Raw genomic sequence first — 15025 nt, 5'->3', positions numbered from 1 at the left:
TACATCATAACTAACCAATGGCATGTCCATGGAGCGAGCCTTCAATATTTATATTGTTCAGTAGTTGTAATCAACCAATAGCACTTTAACAGAGCAAGCATTCAATACATATATAGCTCAGTGGTTATAATTAACCAATGGCACATTGCATTTGTAGGAGGATGGTTTGATCGACATCTCAGAAAGAGTTAAAATGGATCTACCCGATACACACAAATGGTTGAATAGAGTTCTAGGAGAGCTCGTCAACGGTTGCACGTAGGCATAAAACTGTTGTATCTTTACTATAAAATATATAGAAATATTGAGCAATTATTTGATAACTTGTTGTGTTGATGTTGTTTTCGTAGCAATTATCTCAACTTGATCAAATCTGTTCCCGCTGCTGCTCATGTTGGACGAACGACATTGGATAAAGAACGTTTGAAACTGTGCAATTATGAAATTGTAAGAATGTGTTTCTCATCAAATTGCACATAATTATGGTCATGATGATATCGATCTCATTAAAATTCCCACAAAATTTCTACGTGCTCTGTGTAAATCATTGAAGTGAAGCACCAGGGTTTTATTTTCTCACGTGTTTCATCACGTGTTTTATCACGTGTTTTATCACATGTTTCTACTTTCAGGGAGCTGTTATGCAGGAGGCGTCGGACTTGAAAACGAGCTGTAGGAATGACCTACACGCAAAGGAAAATATGAAAACAGCAAATGGATTACTACAGCGACTACTCAACATTGCTTCTGAGGTTATTCTGATACGTTTTACATTCTTTACACTCAATCATGTGACCAGTGACGTAGCAGGTTCACTTATTTACTTCTGATACGTACGTTTTTCGATATTCACCTACAGAGAAAACAAAAGATTGCTACAGAAATGTAGAATTATAATGTCTCGCAGTTTTTACTGCAGGACCAAAACTGGAAGACGGCTGCATTACTGCCGTTGACTGTTGATATAAGAATTTTAGCTACAAGACATCTTTACCCTGCTTTACAACATTCACACACTGAAATCCTTTACATAAATCGTTTAATTTCATTCGACATTTAGCCCCAAGACAGCCTACCTGATATCTTCATCTGGATGCTGTGCGGTAATAAACGTGTTGCCTACACGCGTGTACCCGCTCAACACGTATTGTATTCGCTCGTGGAAGAGGAGCGTGGAAAGGACTCGGGACGAATGCAAACACTATTTCTCCGAGTTAGCATAATTATTTTCTAGTTTTGTTAAGGATTATGAATGTGGTTGAGTGTTGGTTAGAACTGTTGGTTGTATAATCAATAATAAAGTTCTTCTGTATTGTAGCTACCAGGCAAACGTGGTGAGGGTCCTAAAGGTTGGGCAATTCAATCCAAGCTCAACATAATGATATGGTTGGGTTTACACAAGCACAAGAAAGATTATCTTAAAGATGCACCCAAAGGTTACGATATTGTAAGAATCACTAAATCTCATTCATCCTTTAGTTCTTTGCGTCTGAAACGTTCACATTTATTCTATAAGCATAAGCCTTTTCGTGAATAAACTCACCACAATCATAGCACTCAACTCATTCCGCAGCCGCGTACAAGCTTTTGTATTTAAAGGTTTAATGCTTACAGATCCTTACAGTATAATGTACTCCATGCATTAGCCCCTCCCTTCAATATATAACCTTGTATAAGCCCTTGAAAAGGAACATATAAACTTTTATAAAGAGAGGGCTTGTATAGACAAAGGAATTCGGTACTTCAAGACAAATCTTTTTTTGTTGCAGCCTCGCAATGCTCATAAATTAATGGCTCCGCCACCAAATGAACTGGTTTATAAAGGTTTGTAACTTGCTGTAGTTCGGCCAGTTTCGTATAAGTTTTAGTTTTTTGCTCATGGCGTTTCTATTTACTTGTACTTTTAACAGATAAACGAAAATTCATACTTCGGTCACATTTGTACCAAGCAAGGAGTCTCATTGGAAGTGACGCTTCTGGTCTTTCAGGTATGTATGCAGTTTTCATTATAGGAGAAGACGTTGTGAAGGCAGAATTCGGTTCAGAATAGCTCGAGTTTTTAGTACAATATTTTATAAAGTAAACGGTTTGAACCCGGAGTATCGTTACATGTTTGTAAATGTAGATCGTCGAGGTATAGTCCTGAGAAGGACTGTTTTGTTGTTGTTGACTGACGTTTCGACAGCCTTAGCGGTAGTCATCTTCAGAGTCAAGTGACTCGAAAAGTATTTTTTTTGTTTTTTTTTACTCTGAAGATGACTACCGCTAAGGTTGTCGAAACGTCAGTCAACAACAACAAAAACAGTCCTTCTCAGGACTATACCAACCTGGACGATCTACATTTACAATCATGTAACAATATTTTATCTAGACATCGTCTAAAGTGTATTGCTTGTTGTCGTGATTACTGCCATTATTCTACTTCAACTGTTAACTAATTTCCGATATTGGTAGATGCATTTGCAAAAGTAATATTTACGCATTTCATCGCTGAGACCTATGTTGTGTGGGAGACGCGAAGCCCGACTTGGGATCAAACGATTGTCTTTGAAGAGGTCTTTCTCATGGGGGATGTGAATGAAATAGCAGTAAATCCACCTACGATTGTCGTCGAGATTTTTGATAAAGATTATGGGGTTTGTATATGCGGCTAATTTCACTAGTTTTACCTGACAATGGATTAGGTTTTTTAGCTTTTTCTTCACAAATACCTAACCCCCCCCCGTACTACAACTGATATGCCAATTCTTTTAGGGGGACTCCGAGTTCATTGGTCGTGCGTTAGCTCGACCCATCGTAAAGATGGCTAATGAACCGTATGAAAAACCGTTCTTCCCCCCTGCTTTGGAGTGGTTTCAAGTATTTCGTGGTGAAGAGAAGGCAGGCGAACTGCTAGCTGCGTTTGAACTACTTGAAGTAAGTCTGACATTGCTGCATATTTATTGTATTTGAATTACTTCCAGTTGGTTTTGGGAATGAGGTGGGTGCGAGTGGTCAGCTGACCTCTCAAACAAGATTGCTGCTTGTCTGTGTTTGAGTTTACTGTAAACATTTTTTCTATATTTGTATACAGGTGGCAAATAAACTTTCTGTAAAGTCTTTCATGCCGCCCAAGATTGAGCCGGTCGATACTCTCGATGGTCCAGTATGTCGTGTACCCGAGGGTATAAGACCAGTTATGAAAAAGCACAGGATAGAGGTAACGTGTATTACAAGGTTTTTGTATGTTCTTAAAGCCCTCGAAAAATCTTTAAGTGGAAAATTAATTTTTAAGGGCACTTGAAGAAAGTGCTCGAAAAGTGCTTAAATGACCCCCCAAAATTGAAATGAAATCAACTCCGTAGTGTCTAGACAACTGTACAGGATGTATGCTTTGAGCTGCTAAATTTTTAAATTTTTTTTTGTGTTTCCAACCCAGTGAAGTGGAAGCTTTATAAACCCAATCCCCGCAGAAGCAGAAACGAAAAGATTTCTTCGATATAATTACTACTCCTAAAACGTGACTCAAGAAAAGTTTGACTTACCGTAGCGTAATATGTTTGAGTAAATTTAACGTTTGGAATTGTCCTTGAAACTTTATTGTTGTCTTTAAAAAGTTTTTACCTCAGCACTTCACGAACTCTTTGTATTAGATTTGACGTCGTGTTTTAGTATGAAATTACAAATTTCGGAAAAATAGGAGATGCTCTTGAGTTTTGGATCATTTATGAATCTGATTCTAGTTATTCCGAACGATTAGTTATAAAGGCAGAAGGCATAACAGTAAATATCAACCATTTTGGGTTAGAAAAGCATAACGATCGAAGGAAAGCTTGAATACTGGCATTTTTTCGCGCTAATAGGTTTCTTGTTAGGATTGTTACGGGCCTTTACGGGCGTTATTTAAGAATTACCAAATCAACTTATCAAAAATTTTGTCTCTTGCTTTTATAACTCGAATCTTGAGTTTACAAGATGATGTTTTTTGGAGTGTGTTTTTTCTTTTATATTTGTGACGGAGTGAGATCTGAAATTGATGCTTATATGTGGGCTTAGCCAATTTCGAATCTTATATTTTTGGCATGCATTTTGTCTTCTTAAGCTTATTTTGACAAATGCATATCAAACTCATCAACACTTTGTTACGACACTCGTAATATCAGTGACAATGTTAGAAATGTTTTTGTTTTTCTCTATGACTTTGTATTTGCATATTACATGTCATATACAAGCTTCCCTTTGATTTGACGGAAAATGGTTTTTATTCTCTCTTACACCTTTTGCCTTTATAATTTGTCGTTCTGGATTTCTAAAATAAGATTTACAAATGCCCCAAGAGCATCTTCTTTCTATTTTATTGCCACTATTCTACAAATATAATACTATATCCGACCATTTGATTGTCCGAATTTGGTAATTTGATCTCGTAATTTTGACACGTGTGTTTACCGTCGGAAAGGTGGATTAATATCGCTTTATTTCAGGTTTTGTTTTGGGGTGTGCGCGAAATGAAGAGATTGAATCTACAAACTGTGGATCGTCCTCAAGTACACATCGAATGTGCGGGTGAAGTCATACAATCTACGGTTATTGCAAATGCAAGACGAAATCCGAACTTTCAAAATCCAGTTGCCTTTATTGACGTGGTAGGTATTTTTATTATTATTGTTTTGTCATGAAAGTATGAATCACAAGATACATTTCTTTTTACAATAATTCATAAAGAAATGAATAAATATGAAGGACATTTATAGTGAACATTACGAACGCACTATTTACCATGTATTTGCCTAACACACCTTATATTTTTAGGGTGTTTAAGGTTTTTCTATCAAAGTTAATAGAAAATAACAATTTTTCATATAAAATTTTAACTCGAATTCACAGGAGTTGCCCGAGAACGAAAGATACTGTCCACCGCTGACCGTCTGTGTCCGAGACTGTCGTACATTTGGAAGATTCACGTTGGTTGGTACTCACGTGCTCAATTCTTTACATCGATATCGATTTCCAAAAATTGGCGAACCCATCGAGAGACCTTCCATCACTAACACCGCAGGTGAAAGAAATCGTGAAAAGATTAGATAAGATTATACATTAGATAAGATTATAGATTAGATAAGAGTAGAGATTAGATAAGATTAATGATTGGCTAAGATTAGAGATTAAATAAGATTAGAGATTAGATAAGATTAATGATTGGCTAAGATTAGAGATTAAATAAGATTAGAGATTAGATATTAGATCTTAGATATTACAAATTAGATAAGATTAGGGATTAGATAAGATTGGACTGGACGCTATTATGCTAGAACTAGACTGAAATTCTATCTCTCCTTAATCTTACGACACTGTTGAAATGTGTTCCCGACCATATAGCAACTAAACTTAGTCTGCTTGATCGAGAGACAATGACAAATATTTTTTTGCAAGATACATCCTCCATATATGGCTGATATATGTTCGTCTAGATCGCGCGTTAGGCCTGGGTAATAAGTCTGATCTTTAACAAAATGATTCACATCATTATTTTCTGTGATCTTTCAGAAGAGCAAACGAGAGACTCCATCACGGCGGCCCAAGCGCAGGATGTCATCGTAAATATCGATGAACCGGATTTTGGCGAAGATGCTCCGGAAAAACCCGATGTCCAGGTGAGAAAGAACTCTTTAAGAAAGTCGAGACTTTCACATCACTTGCATCAAAAAAGTTATCATTTTTAAGGATACGGTCGATAAACGTAAGAAAGAAAAGAGAAAGAAGAAGATGAAGATGATGGCGAGGACACTCTTGATTGGTGGTCTAGATACTATGAAACTATGAAGTTTTTAGACGCCGAAGCGCAAGAAAGAAAAAAGGTAGCATTTTGTTGTCATGCGAAATAAGCTATTTTATATAATTTAGTTTTGTTTCAAACTGGATTTTATAAACGTTTCAACTGTTGTAAAGTTTAAACAGAATGTGTACAAAAAGGTAACCCATTTTCAACACGCTATTTTACGTGAATTTCTCAGTTTATGAAAGCAGTTTTTCACATTCCTAAAGATGAGGCTTTTAACAATCGAATGACATGTTTTCGATACCAAAGACCTCTTAAAGCAATGCATAAAAAGGAAAAAATAATCAATGAGTGACATATCACAGCTTGCAGTTTTTATTAAAAAATATTTACATTTACACGTTAAAGTACAACAGTTTTCACTAAGAGAAACTGCTATCTTTGCTGGAATATTTTAATGTTCAAGAATAATTTGTTATACAACGGGATCAATATAGAATATTGTATCGATCTTTGTATCAAGAAGAAGATTTGAAATTCGATGCTTTATCGTGTTCGTTCACATTTCCATCATTCAGGAGGAGAAACGTAAAAAAGACAAAAAGGAACAGGAGAAAGATGGAAAAGATGACAAAAAAGATAAAAAAGATAAGAAGAAGGAGAAGAACGTCCTACCTGAAGTTTCAAAACGAACTGAACGAAAGAAAAATATCCCCCTCATTAAAGTAGGTTGTTTGCCATGACTCTTGTTATCATTTCTTGACACTTGTTATCCTTCCTTGACACTTGTTATTCTTCCTTAATACTTGCTATCTTTCATTGACACGTATTATCCTTCCTTGACACTTGTTACCCTTCTTTGACACTTGTTATCATTCCTTGACACTTGTTATCCTTCTTGACACTTGTTATTCTTCCTTAACACTTGCTATCTTTCATTGACACGTATTATCCTTCCTTGACACTTGTTATCCTTCATTGACACTCGTTATCCTTCCTTGACACTTGTTATCCTTCATTGACACTTGTTATCCTTCCTTGACACTTGTTATCCTTCCTTGACACTTGTTATCCTTCATTGACACTTTCTATCCTTCCTTGACACTTGTTATCCTTCATTGACTCTTGTTATCCTTCCTTGACACTTGTTATCCTTCATTGATTCTTGTTATCCTTCCTTGACACTTGTTATCCTTCCTTGACACTTGCTATCCTTCCTTGACTCTTGCTATCTTTCCTTGACTCTTGTTATCCTTCCTTGACAATTGTTATCCTTGTTTCCATTGAAATCCTTAAACATCGTTGCTCTAATAGCATAGAAGAAAAGTAGTAATGGCTTGAAGATAGTTAGCTTTATGATTATGTTACTTAGGGTCACATAGGGTTATTTGTGATGGTCTTAGTATTTTACTTAAGAGCTCTGGCATTGCAAGGTATATAAGATGAACGTACCATTGAACTATAATAGAACTATTTAGTTTAATGGAACATACTTAATTTTTTCAGTAGGTTCTAGAGGATTATTAATGAATATTATTGGATAAGATATAACATCGTATTCTTCATGTTTCCACGTGACTGTTACACGGACTGTTTATCAAACGACCGTACGAAGACTAACCTTGATTTTTCTTTTGTCCACTTATTTTTGTCACGTCCTCTTCACGTGATAAATCCCAAATGAAAAATGAAATTTTTCACACTACATATATTACACGAAGTCAACAATTCTGTCAATAATGTAGCAATGTCATTTTAAACATGTAGATATATCATACCGAATTGGAAAATATTACTGAATTCAACGGCTTCAACGACTGGCTTCATTCATTTTCGCTATATCGAGGGAAAAACTAGCGAAGAAGATGATGACGAACACCGGGTAGTCGGAAAGTTTAAGGTTTGTTCATCTGTGAAACAAAGCTAATGTTGTATTATTTCTTCTTGTTTGTTGTATTGGACAGTTTTCTTTCACGATGTGAAATATCATTCAGGGCTCCCTCAAAGTTTGGCAATATCCTTTACCTGAGAATGTTGAAACCGATCCTGTCATTGGTACTTTCCGGAAGTTGCCTAGCAACGAACCTGTTAACGTTTTGGTGCGAGTATACGTCGTCAAGGTAACGTTAGAGTACTGCTTAAGTGGATGAAGATGAGTCGAGGGATTTAAGTTTCTCAAAAATTGATACTTACCATAAGACTTCAAAAGATTAATATTGAAATGAAGGAATTCAGAAAAGAAAATTCTTATCTTTTAATGAAATTAATTATACATTAAGTTGAAGTTATGAAAAAATACTTTTATGACATCCTTTGAGAACTTATTGAAATCTTTAGAGTCCATTTTTAAATTGTACGCTAACATCCCATGTCCAAATGTTGAGGCATTAATTGTTTTTAATTGCTCACTAACTTTATTGAAAAAGTGTAGGAAATGATTCAAAAGCTGATTTCTGCATGAAATGAATCTTTGTACTAATGATTTCATTTAATCAAGGTATCCATTTTTTCATACAGATTTAATTGCCTCTAAAAGATTTTCCGATAGAATATCCTTACCCTCTGTAAAATGTGAGATGTTTGTGTACAATCTATTGTTTGATGTACAATGTAGGATGTTTTGTGTACAAGCTATTGTTTGATGTAAAATGTAAGATGTTTGTGTACAACCTATTGTTTGATGTACAATGTAGGATGTTTGTGTACAAATTCTCTCCAAATTTTTAAATCATTTTTTGGTCTCTTATTGCATGGCTCAGATTAAGATTTATAACCACGTGATCTCAGAAGCACCAGATTAATTATGCATTTAAATTTTAAACATCGAGACATGTTTATTATAAAAGATTTTGTCGTTTATTTTAAATGCATAAGATTTATAACTATTTAAACTTTACTGTGAGTATTTATGTTACATAACTCATAATCGCTCTATACAATGATAATCAAACATACACTTTAAACGTTTATCTTTTAGGCATTAAACCTTCATCCTTCAGATCCGAACGGCAAGGTAGGTTTCAGTCCCCAGCATTAGCTCACCGCTCATTGCCACGAGATGTTGGTGAGGCACTCCCGAAAATGTATTCCCGAAAATTTTCAAAACCTCTTGTTCGAAATCGTTCGAAATTTGCCAGGCGGAAAGCGAATTTTCAATATGAACATAATAGCCCAACATAAGACTTTTAAAAAAGCCATCGCAATATTATTATTAATATTATTAAAATTATTAATATTATTATCAATATTATTAATATTATTAAAAAACCTTTTATCTTTCTTTATTTTATTATTGCGATGGCTTTTTTAAAAGTCTTATGTTGAGCTATTATGTTCATATTGAAAACCTCTTGTTCGTTGGTTTTTACTCAACTGGTCATTGAAGGAAGTTATGGCCTCGTGAGCAATGAATTTACTTTTTCATGGAGATTTTATCGTGAAATACGTAAAAACGGACAGGATCTCATTCACATAAACTTCTACTGTTTTTCATATAACAGTTACTTGATAGTTCATAGTTAATGTCAAAATGCAGTGGATCACTTTAACAGGAAATTCTGAAGTCTTTGATATCAAATGATATCGTGCTTTTGTGTTTAAAATCCAAACAAGGAATTGTTTTTTTCTAGGCTGATCCATACCTAATTGTAACATTGGGAAAACAAAAAGTCAAAGACCGTGATAATTACATATCAAAACAGTTGAACCCAATATTTGGAAGGTATTAGAGACAAAATATTACTCTCGTCTTTTGTAACTCTTTCCCGTTCCTTAGCTCAACTGCCATAACTCTTTCCTCAACATATAAATCCATTTGTAACAAGTTTTTTCGAAATCTTGCAAGATTAAGGATTTTTCAACAATAGCAATCTCCTCTCTTAACAATAGCAATCTTCAACTACGATGTTCTTTGTTCGACAGAACGTTTGAATTCGAAGCATTAATCCCGATGGACTCAATTCTTACCGTTGGTGTTTATGATTGGGATTTGGTTGGTAGCGATGATTTCATTGGTGAAACCAAAGTCGATTTGGAGAATCGATTTTACAGTCGACATCGAGCTACCTGTGGTTTGCAGGAACAGTTTACAACGTAAGAGTGTGATTTGTAAAAATAAATTAGAAATAATGATTTTGGGTTTAAATCGACCCCCCCTCTCTCAGTTTAGTTAAAAAGTGTTTTTTACCACTTTGCTTTCATTTCATGCTACAGCTATATTGTATAGTACATCTATGAATATTACGATCGTATGAACATCGGGCCATTCCTGGGAAATTAATTGTGTTTTGCTCTTCACTTTTGCTGCTAAATTCACTCCATTCTTTTAGCTTCACAATTTTTGGTCAATAGGCAATTGTTTATAAAGTACCCCATTACTGTTCTGTTTTGACAAATGTTTGGAATAATGACATTTTTTTTCCATTTAGATTCGGTTTCAACAAATGGCGAGATCCACAACGTCCCACTCACATATTGGGTAAAATATGTAAAGATGAAGGACTAGAAGGTCCTCATTATACCAACGGCAAATGTCAGGTGGAAGGTGTCACGTTCAAAGCCGCTGGTCAAATTCAAGATGAGTCTGGTGAGAAATATCTTTCTTTGAAATTCTGTGTCTGGGGCCTGTTTTACGAAGTCCGAATGGCGCTAACCACTGGATGGGAATTTTTTGAAAAATTTCAAAAACATGTTAAATTGACTAAAAGATATCGTTTGAAGTGGGCAATCAATAAAATAAAACGTTGTTCAAACATAACCAACTTAATACGCGAGAAAAATACACTATCCAGTGGATAGGACTATCTATACTATTGCTGCTTTGTGATACTGGCCCCAGCAGTGTAAAGGCTGGATGGTGTCATATCATTTTGCCCCAGCAGGGGATATTACTTTTCGTTTTATAATTTTAAAAATGTGCATGATGTCTATGCTTATGATTTGTGGATATTTTAGTCATCGTAGTATATGACAACATAGCCATCATTCTTTAGGTAATTGGAAGCAGTCAGACGAGCCGTCGGCTCTGATGGTTTTACGTAACATGCATAAAGTAATACCTGACCATCATCTTGTTCCCGAGCACGTGGAAACGAGATTTCTTTATTGTTCTGAGAAACCTGGAGTGGAACAGGTTGATATGTAAAATGTTTAATTGTGATTTTTTTAAATTACCAGTCATTCCCGGTGAAATTGAATTTTTATTAAGTGGAAAAATGTATGAAAACAACTGGAAGTTGCAAAAAATTGAAACTTCCACCGGGTGAAATTTCATGTGTAGAAAACCTTCTTCGAAATGACGTCACGTCACTCACATTAACTACATGAACTGTGTAGCTTGGTTTGGTGTTTTAATTTTTGACTTCAGTACCTGAGTCGAGCCGTAATCAACGCAATGTTTTGCTAAGAGTTGGTTGTCGTTACAAACTTAAACATTTCTCTGAACAGTGTGTTTAACACGATGAACGACAATTAGTAGTTTTTAAAACTGCATTGAATCGTTTAATTTAATTTTAGAGCTTTATTTAAGTTTTCAGCAACTCTTTTAAGAACTATTCAAGTGTCATTCACTATGACAAATTCGCGGCTGAGAACAATAATGTAAAGCTGTATTTTTTATACGTGCACGTGGTTAATTGGAGCTAGTGCTCTACTTTGAAGCTTCCTTACAAAACTCATTAAAAGGAACCTTACTCACAGGTGGTACCAGCAGCTTTCTTGCAACTATGTTGAAACAATTAAAGTCTTGCAATTTTTTGCGCATAGCCTTGCAGTACTTTGATGAAAGCATTTTTTGCAGGGGCAAGTGGAAATGTGGGTGGATATGTTTCCGAGAGACATGCAATCCCCCGGTGCTCCTGTTGATATCACACCTAGAAAGCCAACCAGGTACATTGAAATTATTTTTCGAAGACTTTGAGAACTTTTCAAGTAGGCATGGAACTACTGCATCAAATTCAGAGAAAACATCTGATTGTGTCGTCACGATTATGATTGGATATATAAGTCTTGCGATGTTTCCACTTTAGTTATGAACTTCGTATTGTGATTTGGAACACAGATGAAGTTCTCATGGACGATACGAATGTTATCACTGGAGAGAAGTGCAGCGATATTTTTGTTAAAGGGTTGGTAAATTTTAAATGAACTGACTATCCTTTAAATAGTTACAATCATCATGTTCTTCATTGCTCATTTTATCGTGTTTTAGTTGGATTGAAGGAATGAAAGACGAGAAACAAGAAACCGACGTTCATTATAAGTATGCCTCTTCTTTGTCTTTGATTACATTTGAATCGCTTTTTTCATCATAGCAGGAGCAAATCCTGGTTCTAAGAATTTTTTCTGGTTTAGATCAATGACCGGAGAAGGTAATTTCAACTGGAGATTAATTTTTCCATTTAATTACCAACGAGCAGAGGAGCGCATTATCATCAATAGAAAGGTATTTTTCTACGTCACGACAACGAAACCTTTGATAAAATCATGTTAATTTTTAATGTTGGCTGTAGGTGCATTGCAACATTGTCCTTCGCTCTTCATTTATGGCGTTTTTATTGCCTGGTTATTAATTTTTAGAATTTAGTTTACCTTGTGATTTCAGGCTTCTTTCTTCTCGTGGGATGAATCCGAGGAGAAGGTTCCTCCTAGAATTGTGTTACAAGTATGGGATGCTGACTCATTTTCTGCCGATGATTTTATTGGTATGAACGACGTACTGTTTACAATAGTTGATATTTGGAAAAGTAGATTGATTTAGAACCCTCTATCTAGTGATATGATATCCATTGATACACTATCTACTGATACATTATCTACTGACGCACTATCTACTGATATATTAACTAACACTTATACACTACCTATACTATACTATACTGATACACTATCCTTTGTTCACTCTATTGATACAATACCATAGGTGATCTTTCGCTGGACTTGAACCGCATGCCACGAGGGGCGAAATCAGTGAAGACATGCAGTCTGGATATGGTTAAGAAAGATGGAACAGTACCACATGTTTCTTTGTTTAAGTTGAAGCACATGAGAGGATGGTGGCCTTTACTGTTAACACTGATTTGGAAGAAATTGAACTGTCTGTAAGAAGACTTTGTGTCTTGATTTATTTACTTTAAAAGCACAGAAGTGTTGACTTCTGTTTTTGTTTTTTAGCTATTATAAAAGATCTCAAACTTTTATGAATTTCAGGGAAAATTGGAAGCAGAGTTTGAACTGTTAACCGAAGAGGAAGCTGAGAAAAAACCAGCAGGCAAAGGTCGTGAAGAACCCGAACCTCTTCCGAAACCAAAGTATGTATATGACATTCGTGTTTTCACGTTCAAGAGTACGTGCTGAAGGGGTGATGATAATTCTAGCCGTATTGCTTATCTCTCCTTGCCATACAGCTAACAAATTTTTATTAGTTCGGCACACAGGCTTTCTGTAAAATGTTCGCAGTGTATAGATGAAGAAATTGTCAATTGTCTATGCACCGTTTACCTATGAGCTCTAAAATTTTCTGTATGGTTTCATGTTTTCTTATATTTTAGTCGTCCTGACACATCATTTGTTTGGTTTATGAATCCGTTGAAATCTCTGCGTTACATGTTGTGGAATAATTACAAAATTTGCATCGTTAAATTCGCCGTTATTTTCCTTCTTCTTGCTCTTATGGGATTATTTTTCTACTCCATGCCGGTAAGTGGTAAAGTATGTTACATTGAACTTTACAAAAAACCATTTATACTTTAACTATATATGTATTTCTATTGGCCATGTCGGTAGGTGATAGTAGTTTTAGTTGGTTACTTTCTAAAAAAACGTAACTTGTTATCGTTACTGTTACTCAAAAATTTTCTAAAAATTACATGTAACTTATTACTTCCAACGAAGTTACTTACAGTACTGGGGCCGGATGCACGAACCCTGGATAGCATTATCCATTGGATAGCGGCTTAAAAACCTTTTAAAAAGGAAAAATACGTATGAGATTTGAAATGAGCAATCACTGAAATGAAATATTGCTTCCAAGATTACAAAGTTTCTTTGTCGTAGAGAAAATATAAACACCATTTTTTCACAAGTTTACTATGAAAATTTTACTATTCCATGAATTACGCTATCCAGGCTTTGTGCAACTGGCCTCTGGTCTTAAACTTAAAAAATATATGTATGCCATAACTATGAAATTCTATTGACAAGCATTTCTTTTATGTGCTAGGGGTATACTGTCAAGAAGATATTCAATGCTTGATGTTTTGGAATGTGCTCTGATAATTATTTTAATCCTAATTACCATTTGAATTAAATTTTATCATTAAGAATATTTTAGGCTTTCTTGTCTGTGTTATAGTTCCAAAATGTTCAGTTTCAGTTTTTGCATGTGGTGCAATGCTGCTGTATTTTATTAATTGCAAATTATTAATATATAGTTTAATATATATAGATAATTTTAAATGATATATATTGTGTAACTTATATATAAAGTAATTATTAGTAATTATTAGTATAATAATTACTTTATATATAAAGATATATATAAAGTAATTATTAGTAGTTGTAATTTTAGTAAAACACAAGACAATAGGCACTCCGTAAATAATAAACATTATTTAATCTAAACTTTTCGACAAATGTTACATGTCATCATCAGTAGAAATGTTTGCTTTTTCAGTAATTGTAAATTACAATAAATGTGCTTTTCGCGAAGACGTCTCGTGCTTATTGCGCGTGGAACGCGCGTGTAGCATGCAACCATGTGAGAACACGTGTTATTATCAGCGGGAAAATTCACCATTTTGGTTTTCGGAGGTTAAAAGTCTTGTCTAAATCTCGTTTTATGAGAGTTTTTATTCTGAAATATTGAAGTAGAATTGTTCGTTTGATGACATTATTATCTTCTTCGTTCGGCAGATACTAGGTAAGTAGTTTTTATGACTAAACTGAGCGAATTTTGTATTTGCAAAGTACAAACGTCAATACTTAAATGTAGACGATATACATCAAAGTAAATGAAATGCTTTGCCAGAAATAGTTTCTTTATTCACAAATGATGTATGAACAAGCGACAGACAGTCCGTTAGCTTTTTATTATTGAAGCCTTGACGAGTTTTGTAACTGCTCATTTTTCAGACGAAGTAAAGAATACGCGTGCTGTATTTTCAGGACAAGAAAAAGGTATTGTAAACATATCAAGAGGTTATAGTTAAAAATGGCGTAACTTGCTGTGCCAACTACAGATTATTGGGTGTTTTTTCTTTGCTTTGCCCA

At 34.9% G+C, this 15025-nt stretch overlaps 2 protein-coding genes across 2 annotated transcripts; both read left to right on the top strand.

Annotated features, from left to right (window-relative positions):
• Positions 1 to 193: 193 nt before the first annotated feature.
• On the top strand, positions 194 to 5802 carry LOC124452228 (otoferlin-like). The gene is made up of 14 exons (XM_047002811.1): positions 194 to 258; positions 351 to 447; positions 633 to 752; positions 1061 to 1213; positions 1319 to 1447; positions 1770 to 1824; positions 1911 to 1988; positions 2455 to 2636; positions 2755 to 2916; positions 3074 to 3199; positions 4464 to 4625; positions 4867 to 5038; positions 5527 to 5633; positions 5704 to 5802. The coding sequence occupies exons 1-14, from the start codon at positions 194 to 196 to the stop codon at positions 5800 to 5802; spliced, it is 1707 nt and encodes a 568-aa protein (XP_046858767.1).
• Positions 5799 to 14329, top strand: LOC124452227 (otoferlin-like). Its single transcript, XM_047002810.1, is given in 20 exon segments — positions 5799 to 5837; positions 6337 to 6483; positions 7526 to 7605; positions 7607 to 7658; positions 7753 to 7878; positions 8736 to 8771; positions 9388 to 9479; positions 9680 to 9850; positions 10186 to 10343; positions 10750 to 10889; positions 11556 to 11644; positions 11785 to 11883; positions 11967 to 12017; positions 12110 to 12200; positions 12360 to 12459; positions 12678 to 12818; positions 12821 to 12855; positions 12965 to 13065; positions 13306 to 13453; positions 13977 to 14329. Coding segments are annotated over 20 exon segments (1929 nt in total). The 3' UTR covers positions 14010 to 14329.
• The last annotated feature ends 696 nt before the right edge of the window (positions 14330 to 15025 follow it).

Source organism: Xenia sp. Carnegie-2017, unplaced genomic scaffold (assembly GCF_021976095.1).
Source record: "Xenia sp. Carnegie-2017 unplaced genomic scaffold, XeniaSp_v1 HiC_scaffold_24, whole genome shotgun sequence".
Lineage (NCBI taxonomy): Eukaryota > Metazoa > Cnidaria > Anthozoa > Malacalcyonacea > Xeniidae > Xenia > Xenia sp. Carnegie-2017.
The sequence above is the reverse complement of the archived record's forward strand: the minus strand, read 5'-3'. Positions and strand labels throughout refer to the sequence as shown.

What these genes read in the sequence shown, in the direction of transcription:
- LOC124452228 (XM_047002811.1), top strand. Translation starts at nt 194, where the DNA reads ATGGATCTACCCGATACACACAAATGGTTGAATAGAGTTCTAGGAGAG. An exon ending in CTGCGTTTGAACTACTTGAA is followed by an intron (nt 2,917 to 3,073) that starts GTAAGTCTGACA and finishes ATTTGTATACAG; the next exon opens with GTGGCAAATAAACTTTCTGT. An exon ending in CAGTTGCCTTTATTGACGTG is followed by an intron (nt 4,626 to 4,866) that starts GTAGGTATTTTT and finishes TCGAATTCACAG; the next exon opens with GAGTTGCCCGAGAACGAAAG.